Source organism: Eubalaena glacialis, chromosome 5, assembly GCF_028564815.1.
Source record: "Eubalaena glacialis isolate mEubGla1 chromosome 5, mEubGla1.1.hap2.+ XY, whole genome shotgun sequence".
Taxonomy (NCBI): Eukaryota; Metazoa; Chordata; class Mammalia; order Artiodactyla; family Balaenidae; genus Eubalaena; species Eubalaena glacialis.
Window position 1 is genome coordinate 45,412,359 of NC_083720.1, and position 23,430 is coordinate 45,435,788.

A 23,430-nucleotide genomic window follows, 5' to 3' on the forward strand; every position below is an offset into this window, starting at 1 on the left:
GTAAGTGTTGGGGTCCAGGTTTCCCCAACAGTCACAAATTGACTCTGACTCAGGCTGCAATTTTACCCGCAGCAGATTCACCCAGTGATAAATTTAAGAATCATAAAGCCTTGTTTACACATTTCAATTAAAAAGCTTGAGAACAGAGGTCATTTTGTGGTATTAATAACACTTCTAGGGATTCTGACAGCAGTGACATTTTAGAGAAAGAAATGCCAGGGCATGCATCAAAGAGATCAACATTTGATACGGTGCATTGTTGGCAATGTTCAAGTGCTAATCATTCCATTTTTGTTTTCCTTCTACCGTATGCATTTTTTGAGACTGGTTAGCATCTCTTTATAGTCAGATCTACCTGGTTATGCCTGCTAATAACTTCCTTGTCATTAAGAGGTCCACACCAGGGTTATTCAAATACTTGAACCGAGGAACAATTAAGCCCTCTGCTGAAACCTTAGTCTAGTGGGGGATATAGGGTTACTTCCTTCAGTAATGCACTCCTCCACACTCCAGTCAGGTGAAGACGCCTCTGTAGAGACTTCCAATGCAGTTGTAGTAAACATGGGCTGTGGAGGCAGGCGCTGAGGGAGGACCTGGAGATGCACCTGAAATCTTGAAACAGTGTGTTTGGAAGAGCTGACCCTAGAGCAGGGGATTGCCAAGTGTCTGGAAGATGTCAAGGACCCCCGCTGTTGCTCAGACACCTGGGGCATGACCTGCACCCACCAGGATGCCTGGATGGTTCAAAAAGGCGTGGTATGGCCTGGCATCTTTACTCAGCTTCTCCTCCTTCATCCTGATCATCGTTGCCCTGGCGGTGCCCCACTGGCTGAGTGGGAAAATCCTTTGTCAGACTGGAGTTGATCTTGTCAATGCCACAGATCCAGAGCTGGTCAAATTCATTGGGGACATTTACTACGGACTCTTCCGCGGTTGTAAGGTGCGGCAATGCGGGCTCGGGGGCCGCCAGTCCCAATTCACGAGTGAGTATATTGGGGGGCACGAAACCTGCTTTAGAACACTTATTTTTAAATATTCGTAAGGGTGCTTGTGTCTAAATGCGAAATTCAAGTGCCACTTCAATCTAAGGCATAATGACTTAATCCACAGTAAGCCAAGGACTTAATCTTGTTCAGCACCCGGAAGAGACCTTTCTTTTCTGTGGAGGCTTATAGAAACATTAGAAATAGGGATTTGTATATCTTTGTAGTTTACCTCTATGAATAATCACTAAAAATATTGAGTGCTTACATGTGTCAGACATTCTACTAAATGCTTTACATGGTTTGTCTCTTTTAAGCCTTATAACAAATTTATAAAGAAGGAATTATTAACATTCCCATTTTGCAGAGGACTACACCGAGGCTTGGAGAGGTTACAAAACTTGCCTGAGGTCACCCAGCGGAAAATTTTAGACCCAGGTCACGCGACTTGGGTATGCTCAGCCAGTGTGGCCTGCGGGTGTAGACGACCTGCTGAAATGAACCTTCCACTTCTATTTATATAAAAGCTTCAGAGTCTGCGAAAAAGCAAACGGGCTCTGCGTCTGGGCTCTGGAATCAGACTATCTGGGTTCAAAGCCCAACTCGGATGTTTCCTGGCAAGGAGACCTCGGGCAAGGCTGCTGTCCGTGAACGTGAGCAGGTACTGACGTGGGCGGGCGGCCATCCAGCGTCACAGCAGAGCTGCTCTACATGTAGATAGAGCAGGAATCCAAGACCAGCTTATGAAGGATCTTCTGGGAAGGAAAAACCAAAACAAAAAAGGCAATATTCTGCACATTTTTAGACTCATACAATTAGATTGCTGGTGAGAACAGTATCCTACAAAATCATAATTAATCAACATAATGCAAATGCAAGGGGATAAGGGATTTATTCATTATATGATTTCTATATTTCATAACTGTAGTTTTTAGAATCCTGGCCAGGGTGTCTTATTAAACGTATAAAGACAGAAAGCTGGAACCATTGACAAATATAACAATACAAATTGGCATCATTTATATACATGAAGGATATATATATTTGTTATGTATAGCAAGAAAAAATATCTCTGCGAATATTTATATTTACCCAGAAATTAAATTGGACCAGGGATATTGAAAAGCTCTGTTAAAAACATAACATAATAAAAAAAGAACAAAAAAAATAACATAAAAAGCTGAAAACATACTTAACATAAAGAAATAAAGAAATAAAACAAAGAAATAGGACATGCTAAAAGGGGATGATGACAGCTGTATTTAGTACTTGGTTCTGAGCTGGGTCAGTTTACTATAAAGGATGTCACTGGGACAATTGGTGGAACTTGAACGGGGTGTCAGGATTAAACAGCAGTCATATGCCAGTGTTAACCTACTGATTTTGATAGTTGTATCATGGTTGTGAAAGACAACGTCCTTTTTGAGGAAATTGACCCTGAAGTGCTCAGGGTTGAAGGGGCAATTTACCCTCAAATGGTTCAGAAGGAAAAAAAAAATTTCTTTGTACCATTCTTGCAATTTTTCTGAAGTTTGAGGTTGTTTTAAAACCACAAATACACACACAAAAAGGGGGAAATGGCACAATTTTTTAAATAGTTGTAGATAATTGGTTTTTTTTAATTTTTATTTTATATTGGAGTATAGCTGATTCCCAATGTTGTGTTAGTTTCAGGTATACAGCAAAGTGATTCAGTTATACATATACAAATATCCATTCTTTTTCAGATTCTTTTCCCATATGGGTTATTACAGAGTATTGAGTAAAGTTCCCTGTGCTGTACAGTAGGTCCTTGTTGATTATTTTATATACAGTAGTGTGTAAGTTGTAGGGAATTGAAATTAATGAACCTCACGAAGGAAGTTCCAAAGCTTGAACAAGGGAGCAATAGATTCAATAGCAGCAATACTCCAGAGGCTTTAATAAGCAAGCCAGTGCTCAGGGAACATAATAAAAATAGCCCATATAATTATGTAATTATATAGCATGATATACCACGTTACCATCATAACCACCTTCTTACACACTAGATCATTTATTTATCTGTTACGTTTATTAGTTATTATGTCTCCACCCCTTTGGTATATAGCTCCATTAGGGCAAGGATCTTGTCCATTGATGATCCCAAGCCCCTAGAACAGTGCCTGGCGCACATTCAAAAACATTGGTTGAATGAATATCAGTAAAGTACTTTTAAACTCATTTGTACTGAATGTTCATGTTCAAGATGCCAGACATGTGACCTATGCTATACTAATCTTCCACAAACCTGCCAGATAGAAGAATGAGGCTCAGAGAGGTTAAGCAACTTGATCAAGGTCACAGAGCCATGAGTGCCAGAGCCAGGCCCCAACCTGGTCGGCCTTACCCTAAAGTTCCCACCCTCCACTGTGTGCTGTTGCCTCGGGAATCTGTGACTGGCAACTTTCCTAAGGCAGAGTGTCACCCTAGTAGTCTTTACTGTTCTTCCGGAATTCAGCAAGTTCTGGATGTTGGGGAGGCGGTGGATGGATGTGAATCCTCCAGGATGGGAGGATGCAGGTGGATGGCTCCTGTCAGAAATGACTGAGGGGTCATTTGGGAGGGTGTGTTAGTTCCCTAGGGCTGCCATAACAAAGTACCACAAACGGGGTGGCTTAAATAACAGAAATTTATTCTCTCACAGTTCTAGAGGTTAGAAATCCAAAATCAGGTTGTTGACAGGGCCGTTCTCCCTCTGAAACCTCTAGGAGAAGGAGTCTTCCTTGCCTCTTCCAGTTTCTGGTAGCCCCAGACATTCCTTGGCTTGTGGCAACATTACTCCACTCTATACATGGCATTCTCCCGAAGTCTCTTCACATGGTCTTCCCTCTGTGCATGACTGTCTCTGTGTCCAAATTTCCCCTTTTTATAAGGACACTAGTCTTACTGGAATAAGGCTCACCCTAATGACCTCATTTCCACTTGATTACTTCTGTAAAGACCCTATTTCCCAATAAGGTCATATCCTGAGATGATGGCGGTTAGGACTTCAACACATTTTTTGAGGCTGGGTACAGAATGCAACCCATAACAGAGGGTGTGGGGTGGCAGATGGTGGGCCTAGGATAATTAAGGAAGTCACCAAGCACAAGCACAGTTTCTGGAGAAGCAGCTGAAGCAGAGACAGGCTTTGCAGAAGGAGGAGGCCAAAGGTGGGCAAGACAAGACTGGGCCCTTCCACTGTGATGCTAATTAAACCCCTGCCATCCCAGCTCACAGAAATGCAAACTACCTCTAGCCCTGGAAGCCATAAGCTAAGCAAATGAGCACTTCCTGTTTGCCCACTGGAGGCACTCAGTACAAGTTCCTTTCCCTCCTCCCTCTTCCTTCTCAGAGGGGTGACTATGGGGAAAAGCCCCCTGGGTTCATCTAACGTGGTCTGCTCTCTGAAACATCAGAACTGTGTAAGAATCATAAAGGACTTTTTAATATTAGTTCTGAGCAGGATAATACTCAGGAAAGTTTTATTTCTGGCTGCCCTGGGTGGTGTCCCAGAGGAGGGTATATAACCATGATGTGATTCTTTTTGAAAACTTGCACTGGGAGCTGGGGCCAGGTTCCTCCTGGCTTTGGCTGGTTTTACACCAATGCCACCCAGGGACACCGCATCTGTTATCACATTCTCTAGCCTCAGAGGTGAGTCTCTCTACCTTTAGATGTACAGCTCCTAGAGCCAGTACCACCTACTTGTGTGAGGCAGCTATGGGGTGTATCAGAGCCCCCAAACCCCAAGTTGGAATCAGGATTTTCCTGCTACTGTCACTGTTGTTCCAAAGAAAGAAAAAAAAAAATCCCTGCTCCCAGGGCCCGTGTGCAGATCAGCAGAGAAGGGGGGTGTGAAAGTGCTTTGTAAACTGGAGTAGGAAAGTTTGATTGGGCCTGGTGGACAAACAGCCTCAATTCTCACCTTCATAGGGGTCTCCCCTAGAATCACCCAAGAGAGTCAATTTCCAAACCAATCATGGAGAATAGCAAAGAACTATACAGCATAATCATAATTAAGATCCTTTTTTATACCCAGACTTTCTGAAATAAAAACAAATCAATCTAGCAGTTTGAGCGGCTGGGGAAAGAAAGGGACAAACGCTAATGTAGCAGTGTTCACATATTCAGCTGTACTGTAGAGTATTTATGGGCCTGGCGCTCTTAGGAAAACAGGGATAAACTAAACAGAGGAGTGTCTGCCCTCCGGAAGCTTTCCATCTGGGAAAGAGAAAGGCAGTAAATGAGCACTGGGCAGTGAAACATTAATGTCTCAAGCTGTCACCTCTTTGTTCATTTCCTTCAACCCACTCTGCGCTAGAGGAGAGATTTTATTTATGCCCATTTTACTGATGAGGAAATTGGGGGTCAGAGAAATCAATAAATGAAATAATTTCTGTAAAAGCACCTGATGTGGTGCTTGATACACAGTATGTGCTTGATAATTTTTAATTCACTGGTTCCCCCCTCATCTCCCACCCCCAAGCATTCCATCAACAGCCGGACCTGGATCTGACTTCAGATCTCAGGCTTTTCTTACCATTGTCCATTTTAGATAACAGTCCTTTCTCAGATGTGTCTTTTGCAACTCTTTTCTCCCATTGCAGTGGCTGTGTTGTCATTTTTTTGACATTGTCTTTCGCAGGGCAGAATTTTTTCATTTTAGTGAAATCCAATTTATCAATTATTTCTTTTTTAAAATTAATTTTTGCCATGCTGGGGCAAAAGGGACTGCTGGACTTCTCTGGAGTGGGGAGCAAACAAATTACTTAATAATTAGATAGTTATCTAATTTGAGTTGCTGACAGGATGATTAATCACTTCTGGGATTCAAGTGAGTTAGCTTTAATATGTACACCGTAATAATATTTATTCAAATTCAAAATAAGACCTCTAGACCTCCAGCTGTACTAGGATTAAACTTTTAAATCTTTGCTTATCCAAGTTATCTGATTTTCCGGCAATAGGTCTTGCGGCAAAATCCTGAAGCCAGAACTTCCTGGCTGGGTGACCTGGCTAAGCTATTTAACTTCTCATTTCTAAGACTCTAACTTACGCATCTGTAGGAGTGAAAGAAGGTTGCCGTGAGCAGTGAAAGAAAGAAAGTGTATATGTGCTGGCACATAGTCTGCGCTCAATATGTGTAGCTATTGTCACTTGTCACCATGGATCATATGCTTTTATGGTCATGGATTTCAAGCTGGAAACTTAAATGTAATCCTTAAGTCAGACGTGTCTCAAACTTTTGGAAACTGGGTACAAATATGAAAGGCAAGCAAGCAACAGGTCTCCTGGGATGGCACTTGTGTGACAAGAGCAAAAGTAGAGTCACCCCTTAAAGAAATTATTAATAGAAGGAACTGATGCATGAAAACTCGTGAGGAAAGATTTGAATTTCTAAATAATGACACATATAAAAAATAATAAGATCTCAATTAACTGGGAGATCTAGAGCCTTGAGTATGGCCCATGATTGTGGAGGCTGAATGAGATTCAGCCCTTTGCCAGTAAAGATTTGTTTTTTTAATATAGTCAATACATTTCCTACTGCGGAAGCTAAGAATTGGGTATTCTTTCACCATCCCTCTCCATATCACTCCATATGCCCCAAATCCCCTCGCCCCATCATCATAATATGGTTATTTCTCAATTTCTTTATTGAATCACACCTGGAGATGGGTTCATATCATTATATGGATATGATTAATTCTTTTTAAAAGTTGCTTTGTGTGATTGTGCTTTAATTTATTAAATCAATCTCCTATTGACTCATATTTTGGTTTTTTCTCCAATCTTTTGCTACTGTAATGAATATCTGATATATACAGCTTTGAGCACACGTGCGAGTGCTTTTCCTAGAAATGAAATTGCTGTGATAGATGTTGCCAAATTGCTCTCTAAGGACATTGTATGAATTAATATCCCTACAAGTTTTGACTGCCTCCTTCCCTACACCTTCATTAACATAGTGTATTAGCAAACCTTTTGATCTTTGCCAATCACACAGGTGATGATTTTCTATTTTAAGTGTTTGGTGAGGATTATTATGCTGGTCATGTATCCTAAGGATTGCATGGCAAGAAAGAGGATTATGAAACAATTAGGTAATCAGGCATAAGCTACCATGTTTGGAATGAAAAAGTGCTGAGAGTTTGCAATGAAAAAAAAAAATCTAAAGGACACTGAAATGTAAGGAAAGGAAATGGAAGAGAGAAGTCCTACAGAAAAAAATCCCGTGGGAAGGACTTCATTTTCTGGGGTAAAGTTTCTGATGCTGATGAGATAACCACATGGAGATAAATATACATGGAAATACAGAACTGGAAAGAAAGCTAGATCAGAACTAAAGACGTAACTGTGGAGTGTCTGGAAACTTCTGAGTGGAAAGGACACTTCAAAGGAAGAAGGACAAAAATTCTTGTTCTCAGGCTTGGGAGACACCAGCCTTCTGTGAATAAAAATGGACAGGTGAGCCAGCAAAGGAGCCAGAGCGGGACGGGGTCAGGGAGTGAGTGGAACCTGGAAAGCTTTGAGTCCTGGCTCCCAAGTGGGGCCAAAGACAGGTTGGTCAGTTGTATCAAGTAATAAAGCAGGGAGGTTGGAATTCACAAGATGGACCCAGATTTGACCAGGAGGTATTCAGTAGAAACTTTGGAGTAGTTGCAGAGGAAGGGGTTTGCCCAGGAGTTTTTTAGCTTTCATCATTTTAAATCATTCATTTATAATAACTGAAATCAGTGACTCTAAACTCTATATACCACGTGATATATAGGACTTTGGTCCTAGATAGAGTTCAGGATCACCTTGCCCAAAGACAAGGAACTTAGTGTCTCCAAGCCTGTGGGTAAGGGCGTTTAATAAAATCTACTTCATATCCTTGTCATAAGGATTGGATGAGATAACAGATGTAAAGGGCTTGGCCCCTGACTGTGCTCAGTAAATGTTGATTACGCTCAACTCATATGCAACTATTACTATCCGCATTATACTGATGAGGAAACTGAGGCTTGAGAAGTCACATGACTTTTCCCAAGTCAGAGGGTAAAATAACAGCAACAACCACAGTTGCCATTTTTGAGAACTGACTCTTTCCTAGACAATATTTAAACACTCTACTATGATATATCATTTAATCTTCACATAGAGAGAAATATAGAGAAAACAAATCCAAATTAATATCTCACTAAATTACCCTGCCACATTAATATGGCAAATTAATATTCTAATAAAGTGCAACATGAGAATTACATGCCCATCATACACAGGGAATTAATGTCTATCTTACTGAATCATTATGAGGAATCCAAAATCATGCTCCTAGCTTTGCATTAGTGCCCACAAAGTGGGCACTATGATTATTCCTATGCCCTTCACTTGACCCGCTCAATATTGTAAGATGGGTAGAAGTAGGGTTTAGATGATCCTAAATATTTTATAATTGTGGCAAATCAGCAAAGGTGGGATTTGAACCTGGAACTTTGGATGCCAGATCTAGGCTTCACTTTGCTACACCCGTCTATACTCTTCATGATATACCTGAGACCACTTCTACCTTTCTGATTTAATGAAGGCTACTCTCTGACCCAGATGAAAGCTTGTGATCGATCAGCCTTCTTTGACTGATTCTCTTGCCAGCCTCCTTTGCTAAAGCAACACCATCTGGAGCTTGTATGGATTAGCTCACACCAGATCCTAGAGCTGCAAGGCCGATGTAACTTAAATGCCCAGCTGGGGCACATTCTGATTTTGCATCCACCCCAAGGAAGAGAAGATTGTTGGCCAACTGATAGGTGGTAAATCTGGGGGCCATGAATTCATCTCAGGAAGTCTCCTGCTTTTTGAAAACCCAGAACTTGCTGCCTTGCCCTCACTCCCCTCTGCTGAAGCCTTCATGGTAAGCAAGCCTGGGATGTACGAACTTGAGCCAAGCTCTGAGGCTGACATCTTGGCTGTGTCTTCTCTCCCCAGTCTTCCCACACCTGGTGAAGGAGCTCAATGCAGGCCTCCACGTGACAATTCTGTTGCTCCTCTTCCTGGCCTTGGTGCTGGCTCTGGTCAGCATGGGCTTTGCCATTCTCAACATGATCCAGGTTCCGTACCAGGCAGTCAACGGCCCCGGGGGCATCTGTCTATGGAATGTTCTCGCAGGTAAGGAAGGCCCCTGGGAAGAGAGATTCCTGTCCATGCCATCAGGAGGCTGAGTTCCAAGTAGGTGGGCAGAAGGCGTGAAGGAATTAAAATGCCCCACCTCAGCCTTCACTTCCCTGGGTCTGTTACTTCCTTGATATGGGCATGAATATCCTTTTTACTAAAAGTTGAAGAATCTCTGTCATCATAAAGAACTGAAGTATTAGCGTGCATGAGTGGCTGAGGACTTAGAGCAGCAAAGAGAGGTGGGGATGAGAGAAGAGAGAAGACAGAGAGCTGTGGGTGAAGAAGAGGGGACCGTGGGATGAGTGAGGATGTGGGACTGCTGCTGTGATTCTGAAGGAACCTCACAAAGGACAGAAGAGAAGGGACCTGGGGGGCTTACATGTCTTATTTCGTGTAAACCTCACAACCTCTCTATGAGGCGGTATTATTAGACCCATATTTACAGGTGAAGAACCTGAAGCTCAGAGAAGTTAAAAGATGCACCCAAAGTCACACAACAATGAGTAACAGAGGCAGGATTCCAACCCAGGTATAACTGAGTCTAAGCCTTTTGTCCTTTCTTTAATCCATGGTGTCATCTATGACCACCGTGACTTATTTTCCAAGACAAAAGATGTGTGTGAGTGTATGTGTGTGTGTGTGTGTGTGTGTGTGTGTGTGTGCGCGTGTGTGTGTGTTGATTTGGGAGAGTATCTGATATACAGAAATTAATTCACATTTAGTTCGGCACTGAAAAAATCACCTGTAATGAAAGTAACAAAATCCCAAGAATGATTTCAGAAAACCCGGGTCAAATGGTCAAGGTATCCTGATGGCAATAACCCCTCACTACATTTTACTTTATACAGGATGACCATAAAGTATAGAAACAAGTAATGTTGTTTTATCATGCATTAGAATGTAATGTCAGTAAATCAATTATTATGTATTTGCCTTTGTTTGCAGACTGTGGCCATCCTGTAGAATTTCTTATAAACGTGGCTCACTCCCATCTAGACTTGTTTATCTCTGCCTGAATTCTCACAGTGGTTGGCATGTAGAAAGTGCTCCATCCTGCTTTTGAAATAAATGCTTATCTCTGTCAATTCCCTTCCTCAGAGAGACAGTACTCTCAAGCTCTATTGACAAGAGTATTTTAAAAAACGCAATTTGACAAAACTTTACTCTCAAAAGGCATAAAAATATGAGTATCCTTTGATTAAACAATTCCAAACATTAATTTATGCTAAGGAAATAACAGGAAAAGAGCACAAAAAATGTACATTAAAAGGAGTTTCCTGCAGCACTTTATAATATCAAAAAATTAGAAGCAATCTAGATATCCAGAAATTAGGTCACACTTAATTAAACTTAAAATAATTAGGTGTGTCACTAGTATAAAACATCATACACAGTTTGAAGTGGTGCTTTAACAGAATATTTAACAACATGGAAAAATATTCAAGTAAGGGAAGAAAATCAAGTGTAAAGCAGTAAAAGTACCATAATACTAATTTTGTTAAAGAGATGGAAATGTAAAGAAATATACTAAAATGTTCAAAGTGTTTATATTTGCCTTTTAGGAAAAAAGCAAATTTGTCTTTTCATCTTTGTGATTTTCTCTGGTGTCCAAATTTTCTTCAATAAGAAGTAATAATCTAAACAAAGGGCATAATAAATGTGTTTTTTAAATATTAATTAAAATCAGGGCAGGAGAAAAGTAGAGAGAACGAGAGAGAGAAAGATGGAGAGAGAAAGAGAAACAGAGGGAACCCGGACGGTCAGAGTCTGATGTGGGAAGGGAAGGATAGGGAAGGATGAGAAGGGAAGGGAAGGATGTGAAGTTTGGAATCCTTCCAGTTTTCTCCTCTCTCCTTTCCTTTCCTCCTTCTCTTATCTCCTCTTATCATTAAGCTTGGAAAGAGGACAACTGAGGAGGAGAGAACAGTCTAGCCCTCCGTTCTGGTCCCCCAATCTGCCCAGTAGGATGCTCTTGTCTCTTCCCTCATAAGCCTCAAGGTCTACATACACAGGCTGAAATACTTAGAGACTGAGCTTATCCAAATGTGCACAGCCCCCCCCCCGCCCCACCCTGGGTAAGGGAAAAAGTAGCGGGGTCGAGACTCAAAATAGATCTGATAGGAAGCTTATTCCCACACCTCTCGCCCCTCACACAGTGGATTATCTGCTGCTTTTAAAAGCATTTTAAAATTTGTGTTGCCCTAAGCATGTTTTACACCGCAAGTTTGTTGCCTGTGCCACAGAAAAGCCACCTCACATCTAGTGGTTGAATTGCAAGGAAAAGAGCTGTGCATGAGGGTGTCCTTTTTGGGTTTCAGGCGGAGTCGTGGCCTTGGCCATCGCCAGCTTCACGGCCGCGGTAAAATTTCACGACCTGACAGAACGAATCGCCAACTTCCAGGAGAAACTCTTCCGCTTTGTGGTGGTGGAGGAAGAGTATGAAGAGTCATTCTGGATCTGCGTGGCCAGCGCCTCAGCCCACGCCACTAACCTGGTTGTGGTGGCCATCAGCCAGATTCCCCTCCCGGAGATTAAGACCAAGATAGAAGAGGCCACGGTCACGGCCGAGGATATATTGTATTAATAACCTTCTCCTAAAATCAGTTCTTAGGAGAATGGAAACCTCCTTTTTCTTTTCTCCAGCTTGCACAGTCCTGAATGTCTATGTTTTGGCAGTAAGAAGAAGGAAGTGGAAGGGGGAAGGGTAGTACCTGGGCCAGAAAAGAAAACTTTCCGAATTTCTGGCATCCCTGCACTTCTTTCTCACTGACCTTGGAGTTAGAGACTCTGCCACTTGCCAGCCGTGTGTGACACTGGACAATTCATTTAATATCTACTTCTCAGTTTCTTCATCTGTAAAATGGGGATATTAACGACCTCGCAAGGTTGTAATGAGGTTTAAATGGGCGATAATGTTGCCAGCCTTTGTATATTGTAGAGCACCCGACACGTATAAGGTACTGTACACTCCAAGAAATGTCTATAGACCCTTGGTATATCCCACACAATATTAGAAGGAATGCAAAGAGGAATATGATAATGTCCCTGGCCTCCAGAAACACCTAGTCTTTCCACACGACACAGGAATCAGAGAGCAACAATAACAGTAAGAATGAAAATAACTACCATTCTTTGGAGTGGTTACTACATGCAGTTCTAAAAGTTTTACATAGAGTAAGTCATTAGGTCCTCACTACAACTTTGTTGGTATAGTACTACTTTAGTCCCATTTCATAGATGAAGAAACTAAGGCATAAAGCAGTTGGATAACTTGCTGAGGTCAGGAATTAAATGGAGGGGAGTCTGGAGCCAGAGTTTACATTTTTAACCCCTTTGCTGATCTGATGTTTGGTGTACAAGCAATTGCAAGGCAATGTGATCAGTGTTATAACAGCACATGGAGAAAGGACCTGAGAAGGAATTAATGCTTCAGGATGGGATGCGGTATTAAAGAAAGTGTCTCAGAGTTGACAGTTGATCTGAACTTTGAAAGATGAGGAGACTTTTTCCAGTGGTAAAGGAAGCAAGGTTGGAGAAGGGCATTCCAGGATAAGTCAGTAATGAGGAGGAAGCACAAGGTATGAATTTACAAAGGGGCCTTGGAAGTATGTGAATACCCAGTGGGGTTAGAATATTGCTCTAATGCAGCTGTTGGATAAACCCCTGATGTTTTGTGTTAGGTTTTCCTGAGTGGTACTGTGACAGTTAATTTTATGTGTCAACTTGGTTAGGCCACGGTACCTAGATATTGGTCAAACACTATTCTAGATGTTTTTGTGAAGGTGTTTTTTTGAACGGGGTTTATCAGTAGATTTTCAGTAAAGCAGATTGCCGTCCATAATATGGGAGGGTCTCATCCAATCAGTTGAAGGCCTTAAGAAAAAGACTGACCTCCCCCAAGTGAGAGGGAATTCTGCCAGCAAACTTCCACTGGACTCAAACTGCAACTCTTCCCTGGATCTCCAGACTGCCAGCCTACCCTGCAGATTTTGGGTTTGCCAGTCTCCACAATCATGTGAGCCAGTTCCTTATAATAAATCTCTCTCTCTCTCTCATACACACAGACACACACACACATCCTATTGGTTCTATTTCTTTGAGAACCCTCACTCATGCAGGTCCACAACTCTCTTAATTCATTTTCCCACCATGTCAGCTGGGGTGAATCCTTTCCCAGCTCTCCTGTCTTCATGCCAAGTAAAAGTTATCTAATCCCCCCAGATTAGCTTCTTCTAAAATGACAGTTGATTCGGACTCACTCTACTTTGCTTAACACTGAGCTTCAGAAAGTTTCCATGGAATCTCTTCTGTTCTAACTGCTTCTGCTTCCCTGCTGTGTTCTTCTGCCCCTTCCAGCCCTCTATCCCCACCCCAGACACAGCTGCAGTCTCACTTAGCAGACTGATGTCACTCATCAAATACGCAGATGGCACATGGCTGGAAGGGAGAGTTAACATGATAGGAGATGGGTCCAAAAGGTGACGACACACTGCAGTGCTGTCTTGAAAACAAGTGGAAAGGTCAGTGTTCTATCAAGTTTAACATAAAGTGCTGCTGACAGTTTTTCTTTAAAATCAATAACATAAACACAAGACTCTGGCAACAGTTTATATGATAAACATCTGAGGGTCTTAGTACATTTATTCATTCATTCAACAAGTATTGAAACTTCTGGAAGTAGAGCAGTGAACGAGCAGACAAAAATTCCTGCCCTGCAGAGATTTCATTCTCCGAGCAGCTGGGGGGAAGTGGGGATTCATACTGAGACAGCATGTGAGCTACTAAAAATGTTATCCCAGCCCAGCTGTAGCCTTCACCCTGATCACTGCCTCAGATCTGTGCAGGCCATCAGGTGGCGCGGTGGCAGAGTGAACTGGTTTTGCTTCTAATAGTGGAATTACCTTATCAAGGCGGTAACCTTGATCAAGCTGCATATGTTCCATGGTGTCAAAGTGCAAGCTTTTGTGTGAGTGTGTATTTTTCCAGTGACAGAGTCTATAGCTTTACAAAATGTTTCAGAAGCGTCTGTAACACCTTAAGAATTTCAAACCCTGACCCATCAGGTAGCAACCTTCACGTTGCTGGAGATAATCAGGTTCGGTCTGAAAGGCATCTCTCAGGGATACTGTAGAAGAGATTCCTATATGGAATTTAGCGAGTTTTGTTAGGCGTGAAGGGAGGAAGGAAGGAGGGAAAATACATATCCGGGTCACAATACACTCGCATGATACTCAAAGATATGGAGAAATTGTAGCTCATTTATTTTGACTATAGTTAATCTGGTCATTTTATGAATAAAGAAAAACTAATAATAAATGCCTGATTCAGTTTAAATTTAACCCGATCTGATTGTTTATACTTAGGGATAATGCTGAGGCTCTCTGGGATAAAATGGCTGGCTCCTCGGATAAGCTCTCTGCCCCTGCCTCTCTCCTGAAGGTCCTGGGGTTATGGGAGAGGAAGGTAGGCACACATATACTCCTGATCACTGGGAAGCATCCCCTGGTATCCTGATGGTTCTTGGGGGGAGGGTGCCCTGGCTGGGCTCATTGGGCTTCTATCCCCCTGGCTGCTGCTTGCCCTGCCAGCCTTCCCAGGGCAGCCTGAGGGTGGAATAATTTACGAAATGTTCTTTCAACTGGTCAGAGCCCGATCACTGCCTGGAAGACTTGTCCTCATCTTGGATCATACCAGCTGCAGACCCCCGAGTGGCCACCAAGTCCTCCCTCCGGCTCACCTGTCCTCTGGTCCACACCCAGGCTTCACTGCAGAGCTGCCCACCTGCCTTGGCAGCCTAGGAGCCTCACCTGGTGTCAACATAGCATCCTGCCCCGGGGGTCCTGGAGACACCTCTCCATTCACTCCCACAAAGTAACTAACGTGATTTATAGGCTCTTATTTCCCCCAAAATTGCAGACTTGAGAGGTTCCCTGCTGCTAATATGGCCTAGTCTAAATATGAGATAAACTTTATTCAAAAAATTAAGTCTCTGCAAAATATTAACAATTGTTAAACTCAGATGATGGATATTCATTATATTATTCTATTTTTCTTCATGTTTGAAAATTTTAATAAATAAGAAGTAAAATAAAGAAATAAAAAAGAATAAACACACACATGAAAATTAAGTCTTTTTGTTTTTTAAAATCACCAGAAAGAGCTGTAAGTATATATTTGGTATAAAGTAAAACCTCAGACTCAGAGCCCATTGAGATGGTTATATTTTTCCCACACTTAGAAAAAAAATTCACCAAACTCACTTAATGCTTCAAGGAGGCTCAACAGTGGCTGCAGGTCAAACACGGAAAACCTCTTAATATGCCTTAGGTGAGCCTGGCCCTTTCGAGGTTTCTATTTCCTCATTTTTTAAATGAGAAACTTATACTGCATGATAATGACCACTATCTAGTGTGAGTCAGGCATTTGACATACTTTGTCCCTAATTTTGAACACAATTATTCAAGATATATATTACTGTCTGTATCTTACAGATGGGCCGTTTTAGGTTCAGAGAACATAAGTAACTTGCTCAGGCCACATTACTAATAAGCAATGGAGAAAGGAGTCAGCCCCCATCTGTGTAATGTCAAGGTCACCATTTTCCCACTACAGGATTGTGCTTCTTGCAAGACTTCTAAGGCGCCTTCCCAGGGCTCCGGCAGATGGCTGTGCAGGTTGCACCTCACCCAAGGGATGGATAACAGCTCAAATCTAACCCATCCTCCCCTGGCTTCTCATGGCCTGAACCCTCCGGATGCTTCCACCCAGAGAGGGTGCCTTTTCCTCATGCTCACCAAGGTGTCTGGTGGGCTCACAGTGCCTCACCCCAGTCCATGTAAAATCAAACTCTTAATCATAATATTATTTTATGACATTGTTTATCAGCTTGTGATAATGATGATTAATTTCCATACGTCCCTTAAAGGTAACTATCATATGCATACATTGACAGATTATTACTAACACTAACTGTAGGGACCAAAGCCAAGGAAACTTAAACTGTAATTCAGAGAAGTAATTAGTTATCCATGAGACAAAGTCCTACTCTTTGTTCACTCTGTGAAATCAGAGTAATATGTGATGTCTCAGCCCATTCAGGCTGCTCTCACAAATCACCATAGACTGAGTGGCTTAAACAACAGGAATTTATTTCTCACAGTTCTGGATGCTAGAAATCTGTAATCAGTGTGCCAGCAGATCCCATGTCTGGTGAGGACCCTCTTCCTGGCTTGTAGACAGCCACCTTCTCATGGTATCCTCACAAGGCAGAGAGCAGAGAGCTAGAACAAGCTCTCATGTCTCTTTTGTAAGGGCACTAATCCCATTCATGAGGATGCCACCCTCATGACCTAACCTCTTATAGGCCTCACCCCTTAATACCATCACATTAGGGGTTAAGTTTTGGGGGGATACAAACAGTCCACATCACATTGGGATATAGTTGTTTTACAATGTTGTGTTAGTTTCTACTGTACAGAGAAGTGGAGTTCCCTGTGCTATACAGCAGGTTCTTATTAGTTATCTATTTTATACATATTAGTGCATATATGTCAATCCCAATCTCCCAATTCACATCACATTTTCATTAATAAAAATATACCAATAAAATATACAATTAATATTGGGATATTAATTCTTGGGATAGCAAGAACCCTTCCATATCAAATCAGAGTAGACATATTACAATATGCTTCTTTCTCTTTTGAGAAAAATATGAAACACTATGAAAATTTAATTAAACAATTTTTCGTACTTCCAAAAGCATGTAATAAAAAATACTAGCTCTTCCATTCTAAATAAAATTCATTTTCTAAATCATAAGGGCACTTAGCAGTAGTTGATAAATGAACAGGGCTAATGGTTTCTTTAACAAAAGTCTACAACATAATCCTAATGATGATTGGATACGTGTCCTCTTCTGACTGTAGCAAATTACACAAACTTGATAGATAAAAACAACAAGAATTTATTATCTTAAAGAGTTTTGGAGGTCAGAAGTCCAAAATGTGCCACTGGGGTAAATAAATCTGTGGGCAAGTCTTTGTTCCTTCTGGAGGCTCTAAGGGAGAATTTGTTTCCTTGCTTTTCCAGCTTCTAGAGGCTGCCTGCATTCCTTGGCTCCTGGCCCTTTCCTAGCAATCTCATCTCTCCACCCTCTGCTTTAGTCATAGGGTGATGATTCTGATAACTGCGACCCTCCTGTCTCCGTCTCATAAGGATCCTTGTGATTCCATTGGGCCCACCCAGATAATCCAGGACATCTTTTGAGGGGCATTTTTCCACCTACCACAACAGTGTTTCTCAAATTCAGTGTTTCTTGTTCTAACAATATTCCTGAAAATATAATGTTTAATACAAAATAAAAGAACAAAATATTGTATTATTAATCATTACTAATAGGCACCACAATTTAGAAAATTCTTGCTGGGAGTGGAGTGTTTACCTACATCACCTACATGAATTTCAAAAAGTTATACATTATGCCAGGTATATATTTGGAAATCATAAATGGGTAGAAGGAGGCTAGGCAAGACACAGGGAATCACAAAAGTGAAAAGCAATTTCAGGATACAATGCTGGAGAGGGACACAGCCACTCAGAGAGGTCCCTGTGCCTGTTTTAGACAAATTTCCAACACTGTCTATAAACACAGTATGATTCCAAATCAATCGAAATTGCGAGACTGACCTGTTTCTCTAGCAGACCAGCTCTCTTAATTATCACCAATACCTAAAATAATAAATATGCACAGATTTTAAACCCCAAAATATCAATATCTCAATTTTGCTTCTTTTGAATATTAATTCAAAAGAATTAATTCTAAATTAATTCTGTGCTTAATTCTAAATCTTGTCAGTCCAAAAGATGCTTACTCACCAAGTAAATAATTTACCACCTGTCACAATTTTAGGAATTGCCTTCCTGTAAATTTTGGGAATTGACTTCTCAGAAGACTTGAGGTCACATTATGACCTTAAGTCTCACCTCCAAGACTGTGTGCATGTACCCACAGTTTGTGGACACTAGTATGTAAACTGTCGTGTATATGATTGAGTACCCAAAGTTCCTTTGTGTACACATATTCTATACACAGTTGCAAACATAGGTGCTGTCCTGCTGGGTGTGGTGGGTGCTTGGGCTGATTCAATCAGCCCCTTGGAGAACATGACTCCTATTATTAAACCAGCCCCCTAAATCAGGTGACTCCAGTTGATTAAATCAGCCCCATTAAATATCCCGACCCCTGTTAAATCAGTCCTTCTTCTTAAATCTCCTGACACCCATTTTACTAATTAAACCTCTTAAGTTTCCTAACCCACCCCAACAATCAATCTGCCTTCTTAACTCTCCAGACCTGCACTAAGTCATTCTGCCTTCTTAATTCTCCTGAACCCCATTAAATTAATCGCCCTTCTTAATCTCCTGACCACCCTTAAAACAAAGGGCCCCCTTAACTCACGTGTTTGCCTTTGATTCAATCAGTCCCCTCAAATCATGGGCTGTAAATGATTCAATCAGCCCCCTAAATCACATGACTCCCATTGATTATATCAGCTCCCTTAAATATTGTTAACCCATTTAAATCAACTGGCCTTCTTAAATCTCCTGACTTTCATTAAAACAACCAAACACCTTAGGTTTCCTGACCCCAATTAAATCAATCAACCCCCTTAGGTTTCCTGACCCCATTAATACAATCTGGCTTCTTAAGTCTCCTGACACCCATTAAAAAGGATGATTGATTAGGTTAGGGTCACCATATTTAAGAAGGCAGATTGAATCAATGGGTGTGATGTCCCCCATGGGGAGTGGCCATACACATGTATGGCCATATACATGTATTCCATATACATGTCTGGAATCATTATCATGTACACTTATAACTAAGATGATGTTATATGTTAATTATATCTCAATAAAAAAGAGAGAGCTACAGTATAAAAATGGTTCCCCCAAATAGTCACAGTATTCAAAATTATCTTTGTTTAAATTTTGCCATTTAGAAGAATACATAAAATAGAATTATAGTGAGAATATATGTAAGAGGCAGGGCTCATGGGAGGCAAAGTCTTAATTTTGACTGAGATGAAATCATACAATGGATAAAGTTTTTCATATGCATTGCACGTGTACCTCAAATCTTGGACCCAATCTAATGCCCAGCCATCTCTGATTGGATATATTACAATCTGCAACTCTTGGTTCACAGATGTTTTGCAGAGGAGATCTCTATCTGACTCTCACGAGTACAACAAGATAAGAGCAAAGAAAGTTCTCTTTAGGTTTTGACAGGTGAGCCCAGACAAAATTAGTCCTATGAGTGGCCAGAGTGATGAGACCTTCAGAATTTATCAGCTCACAGGTTGGCTAAAGAGATAAATTCATAAGGTCTATATTTATCACCTTTCTTCTGAATTTTGTTATGAGCTAATCACAAAAACTGATGAGGATGGACAGCATGATAAACAACTTACCTTCCCTGTCACAGGTGGACAGCCCCCTGAGACAGAGCTGAAGCAGCCCCAGAGAAACTGCCCGATTCCAAGTCAAGGGCTTTGGTCAGAGCGTAGAGAAGGTCATGACTGGATCTCAGGGAGGCCTGCAGGGGTGCTCAGAGCCATCTCCACAAAGGAGCACTGGAATAATATATTGATCAGGCAAGCCTAGATTTATAAATCCTATAGGACCCCACTTTGACAGTATCAGAAGTAGGAGCTCACACAATGGTATTTATAAAATTTTGTAATCTGGACCCAAGTTATTTTAGGGAGATGTTTCTATTTTCCTTTTGCCAATATCACATTCTATTTTGAACTGTTGAGAAAGTAAATATTTCATTGTTTTGTTTCTTTACTGCCTACAGATATTTTCATTTATGCCTCAACCACAGATAAAGTTACATAAATTTATATATTTTGACTTAATGTATCATACCAATTGGCCTATTGACCTAATGTATAGAATTTTATTGGTTAAAAAATGTTTTATTAATATATGCGTCTATATAAAAATGTAATAACAAAAACAGCAAAAAAACTAAAACAGCATAAAAAAAATGGCAGTCAAGAGCAAAGAAAGTAGGCTATGAAGCTTATCTGTTGGGGTCTGAACACAAATTCCACTTTCTTAGCTGCCCTACTAAGTAGCTGTGTGGCCTCAGGAAGATTCCTTAACCTCTCTGGCTCTCAGTTCCCTCATGTGCAAATGGTATACCATAGTGACTGCCCTAGGCCAAGTGGGGCACATTAAATGGGTGAGACAAACATATCCCATAGAACAGTGCCTGGTGCACAATAGGTGCCCCATAAAGTTTAGCTATGACAACAACGACTGCTTGGTGTTGGGCAGCGTCCCCTGGGAATGCCTTTCCCACTTGACATCAAATTGAGCCTGTGAAGCAGGTCCTGTCATCATCCCATTTTACAGATGAGGAAACTGAGGCTCAGAGGGTCCTAAGTCTCAGAGCAGATGAGTTGGGAGCCAGGATTCAGGCTGAGGTTTCTGTTCCCAGCATTGCAAAGGGAAAAGGAGGAGAGAGCTTGGTAGAACCTGGCGGCCCGCTTGCGTGAGGAACTGCATTTCAGGTGGGAGAGTCTGGGGGTGACCCAGGGTGGGGGAAGGAGCTGGTAGACTGGGTGAGGACTTAGGGGGGCAGGGAAGGACTGAGCCGCGTCTGGGATGGCTGCCTGGCCCACTGCCTGGATGGAGACTGGCCTGGTTAGAGGTGGACACAAGTCCAGGGTGGTCCTAGGTACAGGGGCCGGACCCATCTCAGCAGTCCCTGGGCAGAGTTGAGGAACCAGGGCCTGAGACCCACGACCTACCCACGGCCAGAGGACGTACGGTGCCTGGAATCAGGTGGCCCATCACTTCACATTGTAAACCAGGATGTCAGCATAGCATTCGATGTTACCCTGAGTGATGGATACATCCATTTTGGGGTACATCCCAACCCTGGGTGGATCTGTGAAGACAGGTTCTCCATCCTAGTAAAACCTTTCACTGAGAGAGAAAGGAGTGTTAGGGGGCCACCCTGCCGGGAGAGCAGGCAAGGCGCTGCAAGGCCACAGTGTATCTGAGACTGCAGACCCTGCTCGGGAACTCCGCCTCCCATCAGTTGGACGGACAGGTCAGTGGTTGGCAGATGAGAGCTTTGTGGACAGAAGGCGCCACATTTCAGCCCTCTGGGACCTCGGGCACATCACCCTGCCAGGTGCCCAGAACCTGGTAGTAAGTCCCCACCTGGCCTCTTCTCCCAGCTGCCCCTTCATCCTGCCTGGCAACCTGCCTTGTTCAAAGAGGGGCTCACCCCACTGCCTGCGGCCTCACAGGTACCAAGGGGCAGAAGGGGATGGAACTCCCGGTCGTCCAACCAGACAGCCCGCAGGAGGGCTGTTCCCAAGACTCGAAGGCCTTGGAGCTGCTGCCTGAGCTCAGTGTTGCTGCCCCAAGTACCACGGGAACTTGGCTGGGTGTCTAGGCCTCAGCTGCTCTTTCTGTAAGATGGGTGCTCAGTGAGTCAACCTCAGGGGTGGCCATGAGCGCTGTGGCTGAGGTAATACAAAGAGAGTGCTTGGAACAGGGCCTGGCCCAAGGCAAGTGCTCACAAGCAATAGCTGTACTGGTCCAGGACGTGTGTGAAGATTTCCTGCTGTGCCAGCTGGGACCTGGACCATTGCCACACAAACTGCAGCGCCTGCAAACCTGGAGGGAACAGAGTGAGGGCCCAGGGGCAACACAGCTGCCCTGGCTCCCTTCCCTAGTCCCCACCTGAGTGTCGTGGCTGCCCGCACTCTGCTCTCTCTCACTGGTTCGTGCACAAGATCTCCCCCTGCGGGCTCCTCCTGACCTCCCAAAGCCACAGGGGGTTGAGGAATTTGCCTTCCAGGAGGCGCCTGCCTGCAGTCTCACCCCACTCCTCCTCAAGGCAGGACTCGGTCTGCCAGGGCCTGCCAGCCATTCTCTCTCAAACTCTGTTTGAATGCCCCCAGACACGGGGAGCTCATCACCTCGCACTAAGGGTACAGTTCATTTTTCAAGTTCTGATGGTTAAAAAGTGCTCAGGGTTACAAAGCAGGGATAAAACCCTGTTTCTATGGGCACTAGCTCCTGCTCCATACACAGTTCATCTACTCCTCTGTGATTTGGTCTCTGCACATGAATTTCCAGAAGCCACACCCAGCTCACAGAATTATCTGCAGGAGAAACAAGCTGCCATAGGAAGTGTGAGCAATGTTCAGTGTGGTACTCAGAAGGGGCTCATTAAAAAGCTACTTTTCTTGTCTACCTAGAGCCCAGATCCTCTTTGATAACTCCGGCTGGCCATCCTACCACTGTTGTCCAGAAGTTTATTACCTGAGTGAGTGACCCTGCACAGAATCCCTAGGTTTGTGGCCTTATTTTCCCCATGTGTAAAATGAGATATTTATAGCACTACTTATCTGTTATGGGTTGAATGGTGTCCCCCAAAATATATATTTAATTCCTATTCTTAGTACCTCATATGACGTTATATGGAAATAAGGTCTTACCAGATGTAACACCCTCAGAAGTTGCATGGCCCTGTCCAGGATTGATCTTGGACTTCTGGCCTCCAGACCTGTGAACAGCACGTTTCTATTGTTGGAAGCTCCCAGGTTCTGGTACCTTCTTAAGTCTGCCCCAGGAAACGAATTCACCATGTCTTAGGGTTGTTGTGAGGATTAAAGGAAACCAAGAGGGCAGTGGCTCCCACCAGGCTTGGCACTTCGTAGGTGGGACAGGCAGCGTCTGCTGTGGTTTTTTAGTGTTACATTCATTCCTTACTAGCTGCCCACACGTGGGAAGAGTTATTATGTCCCAGGTACCTGAACCCCTGGCCACCTCCTCTCTGCACTGAGCACGGTTTCCTAAGTGCAGGTCTGCTCTAGTCCCTTTGGAGACTCAAAGAAGGAAGCGGCTCCAGCCCAGCCCAGCTGAAGCAGAGAAGGGGACGCAGAGCAGCAGGCAACCAAGCTGGGCCTGCAGCTCAACCAGGAGCTAGACATGCAGGAAGAGAGGGCCACTCGTGCTGAGGGCACAGCAGAGCAGAGGATGGGCCTGGGACATCCAATGGCCTAGGTAGCCGCCAAGCATCCTGAATGCTCTGGAGAATGGCAGGGGCTCTAAGATGCAGTGGACAAAGGGGGAGAAGCATAGGCGAGTCGGCAGTAGTGGACGTGGCTCACCTGGTGCTTCTCCATGGCTTCCTTCAGATCACAGTGGATCCAGGAGATGATGTGGGCACTGAAGCCTGCCAGGGCAAATAGGG

General features: G+C 43.0%; 1 protein-coding gene across 1 annotated transcript; it reads left to right on the plus strand.

Annotated features, from left to right (window-relative positions):
- Positions 1-730: 730 nt before the first annotated feature.
- Positions 731-11,724, plus strand: CLRN2 (clarin 2). The gene is made up of 3 exons (XM_061191257.1): positions 731-983; positions 8,955-9,134; positions 11,459-11,724. The coding sequence occupies exons 1-3, from the start codon at positions 731-733 to the stop codon at positions 11,722-11,724; spliced, it is 699 nt and encodes a 232-aa protein (XP_061047240.1).
- Positions 11,725-23,430: the final 11,706 nt, after the last annotated feature.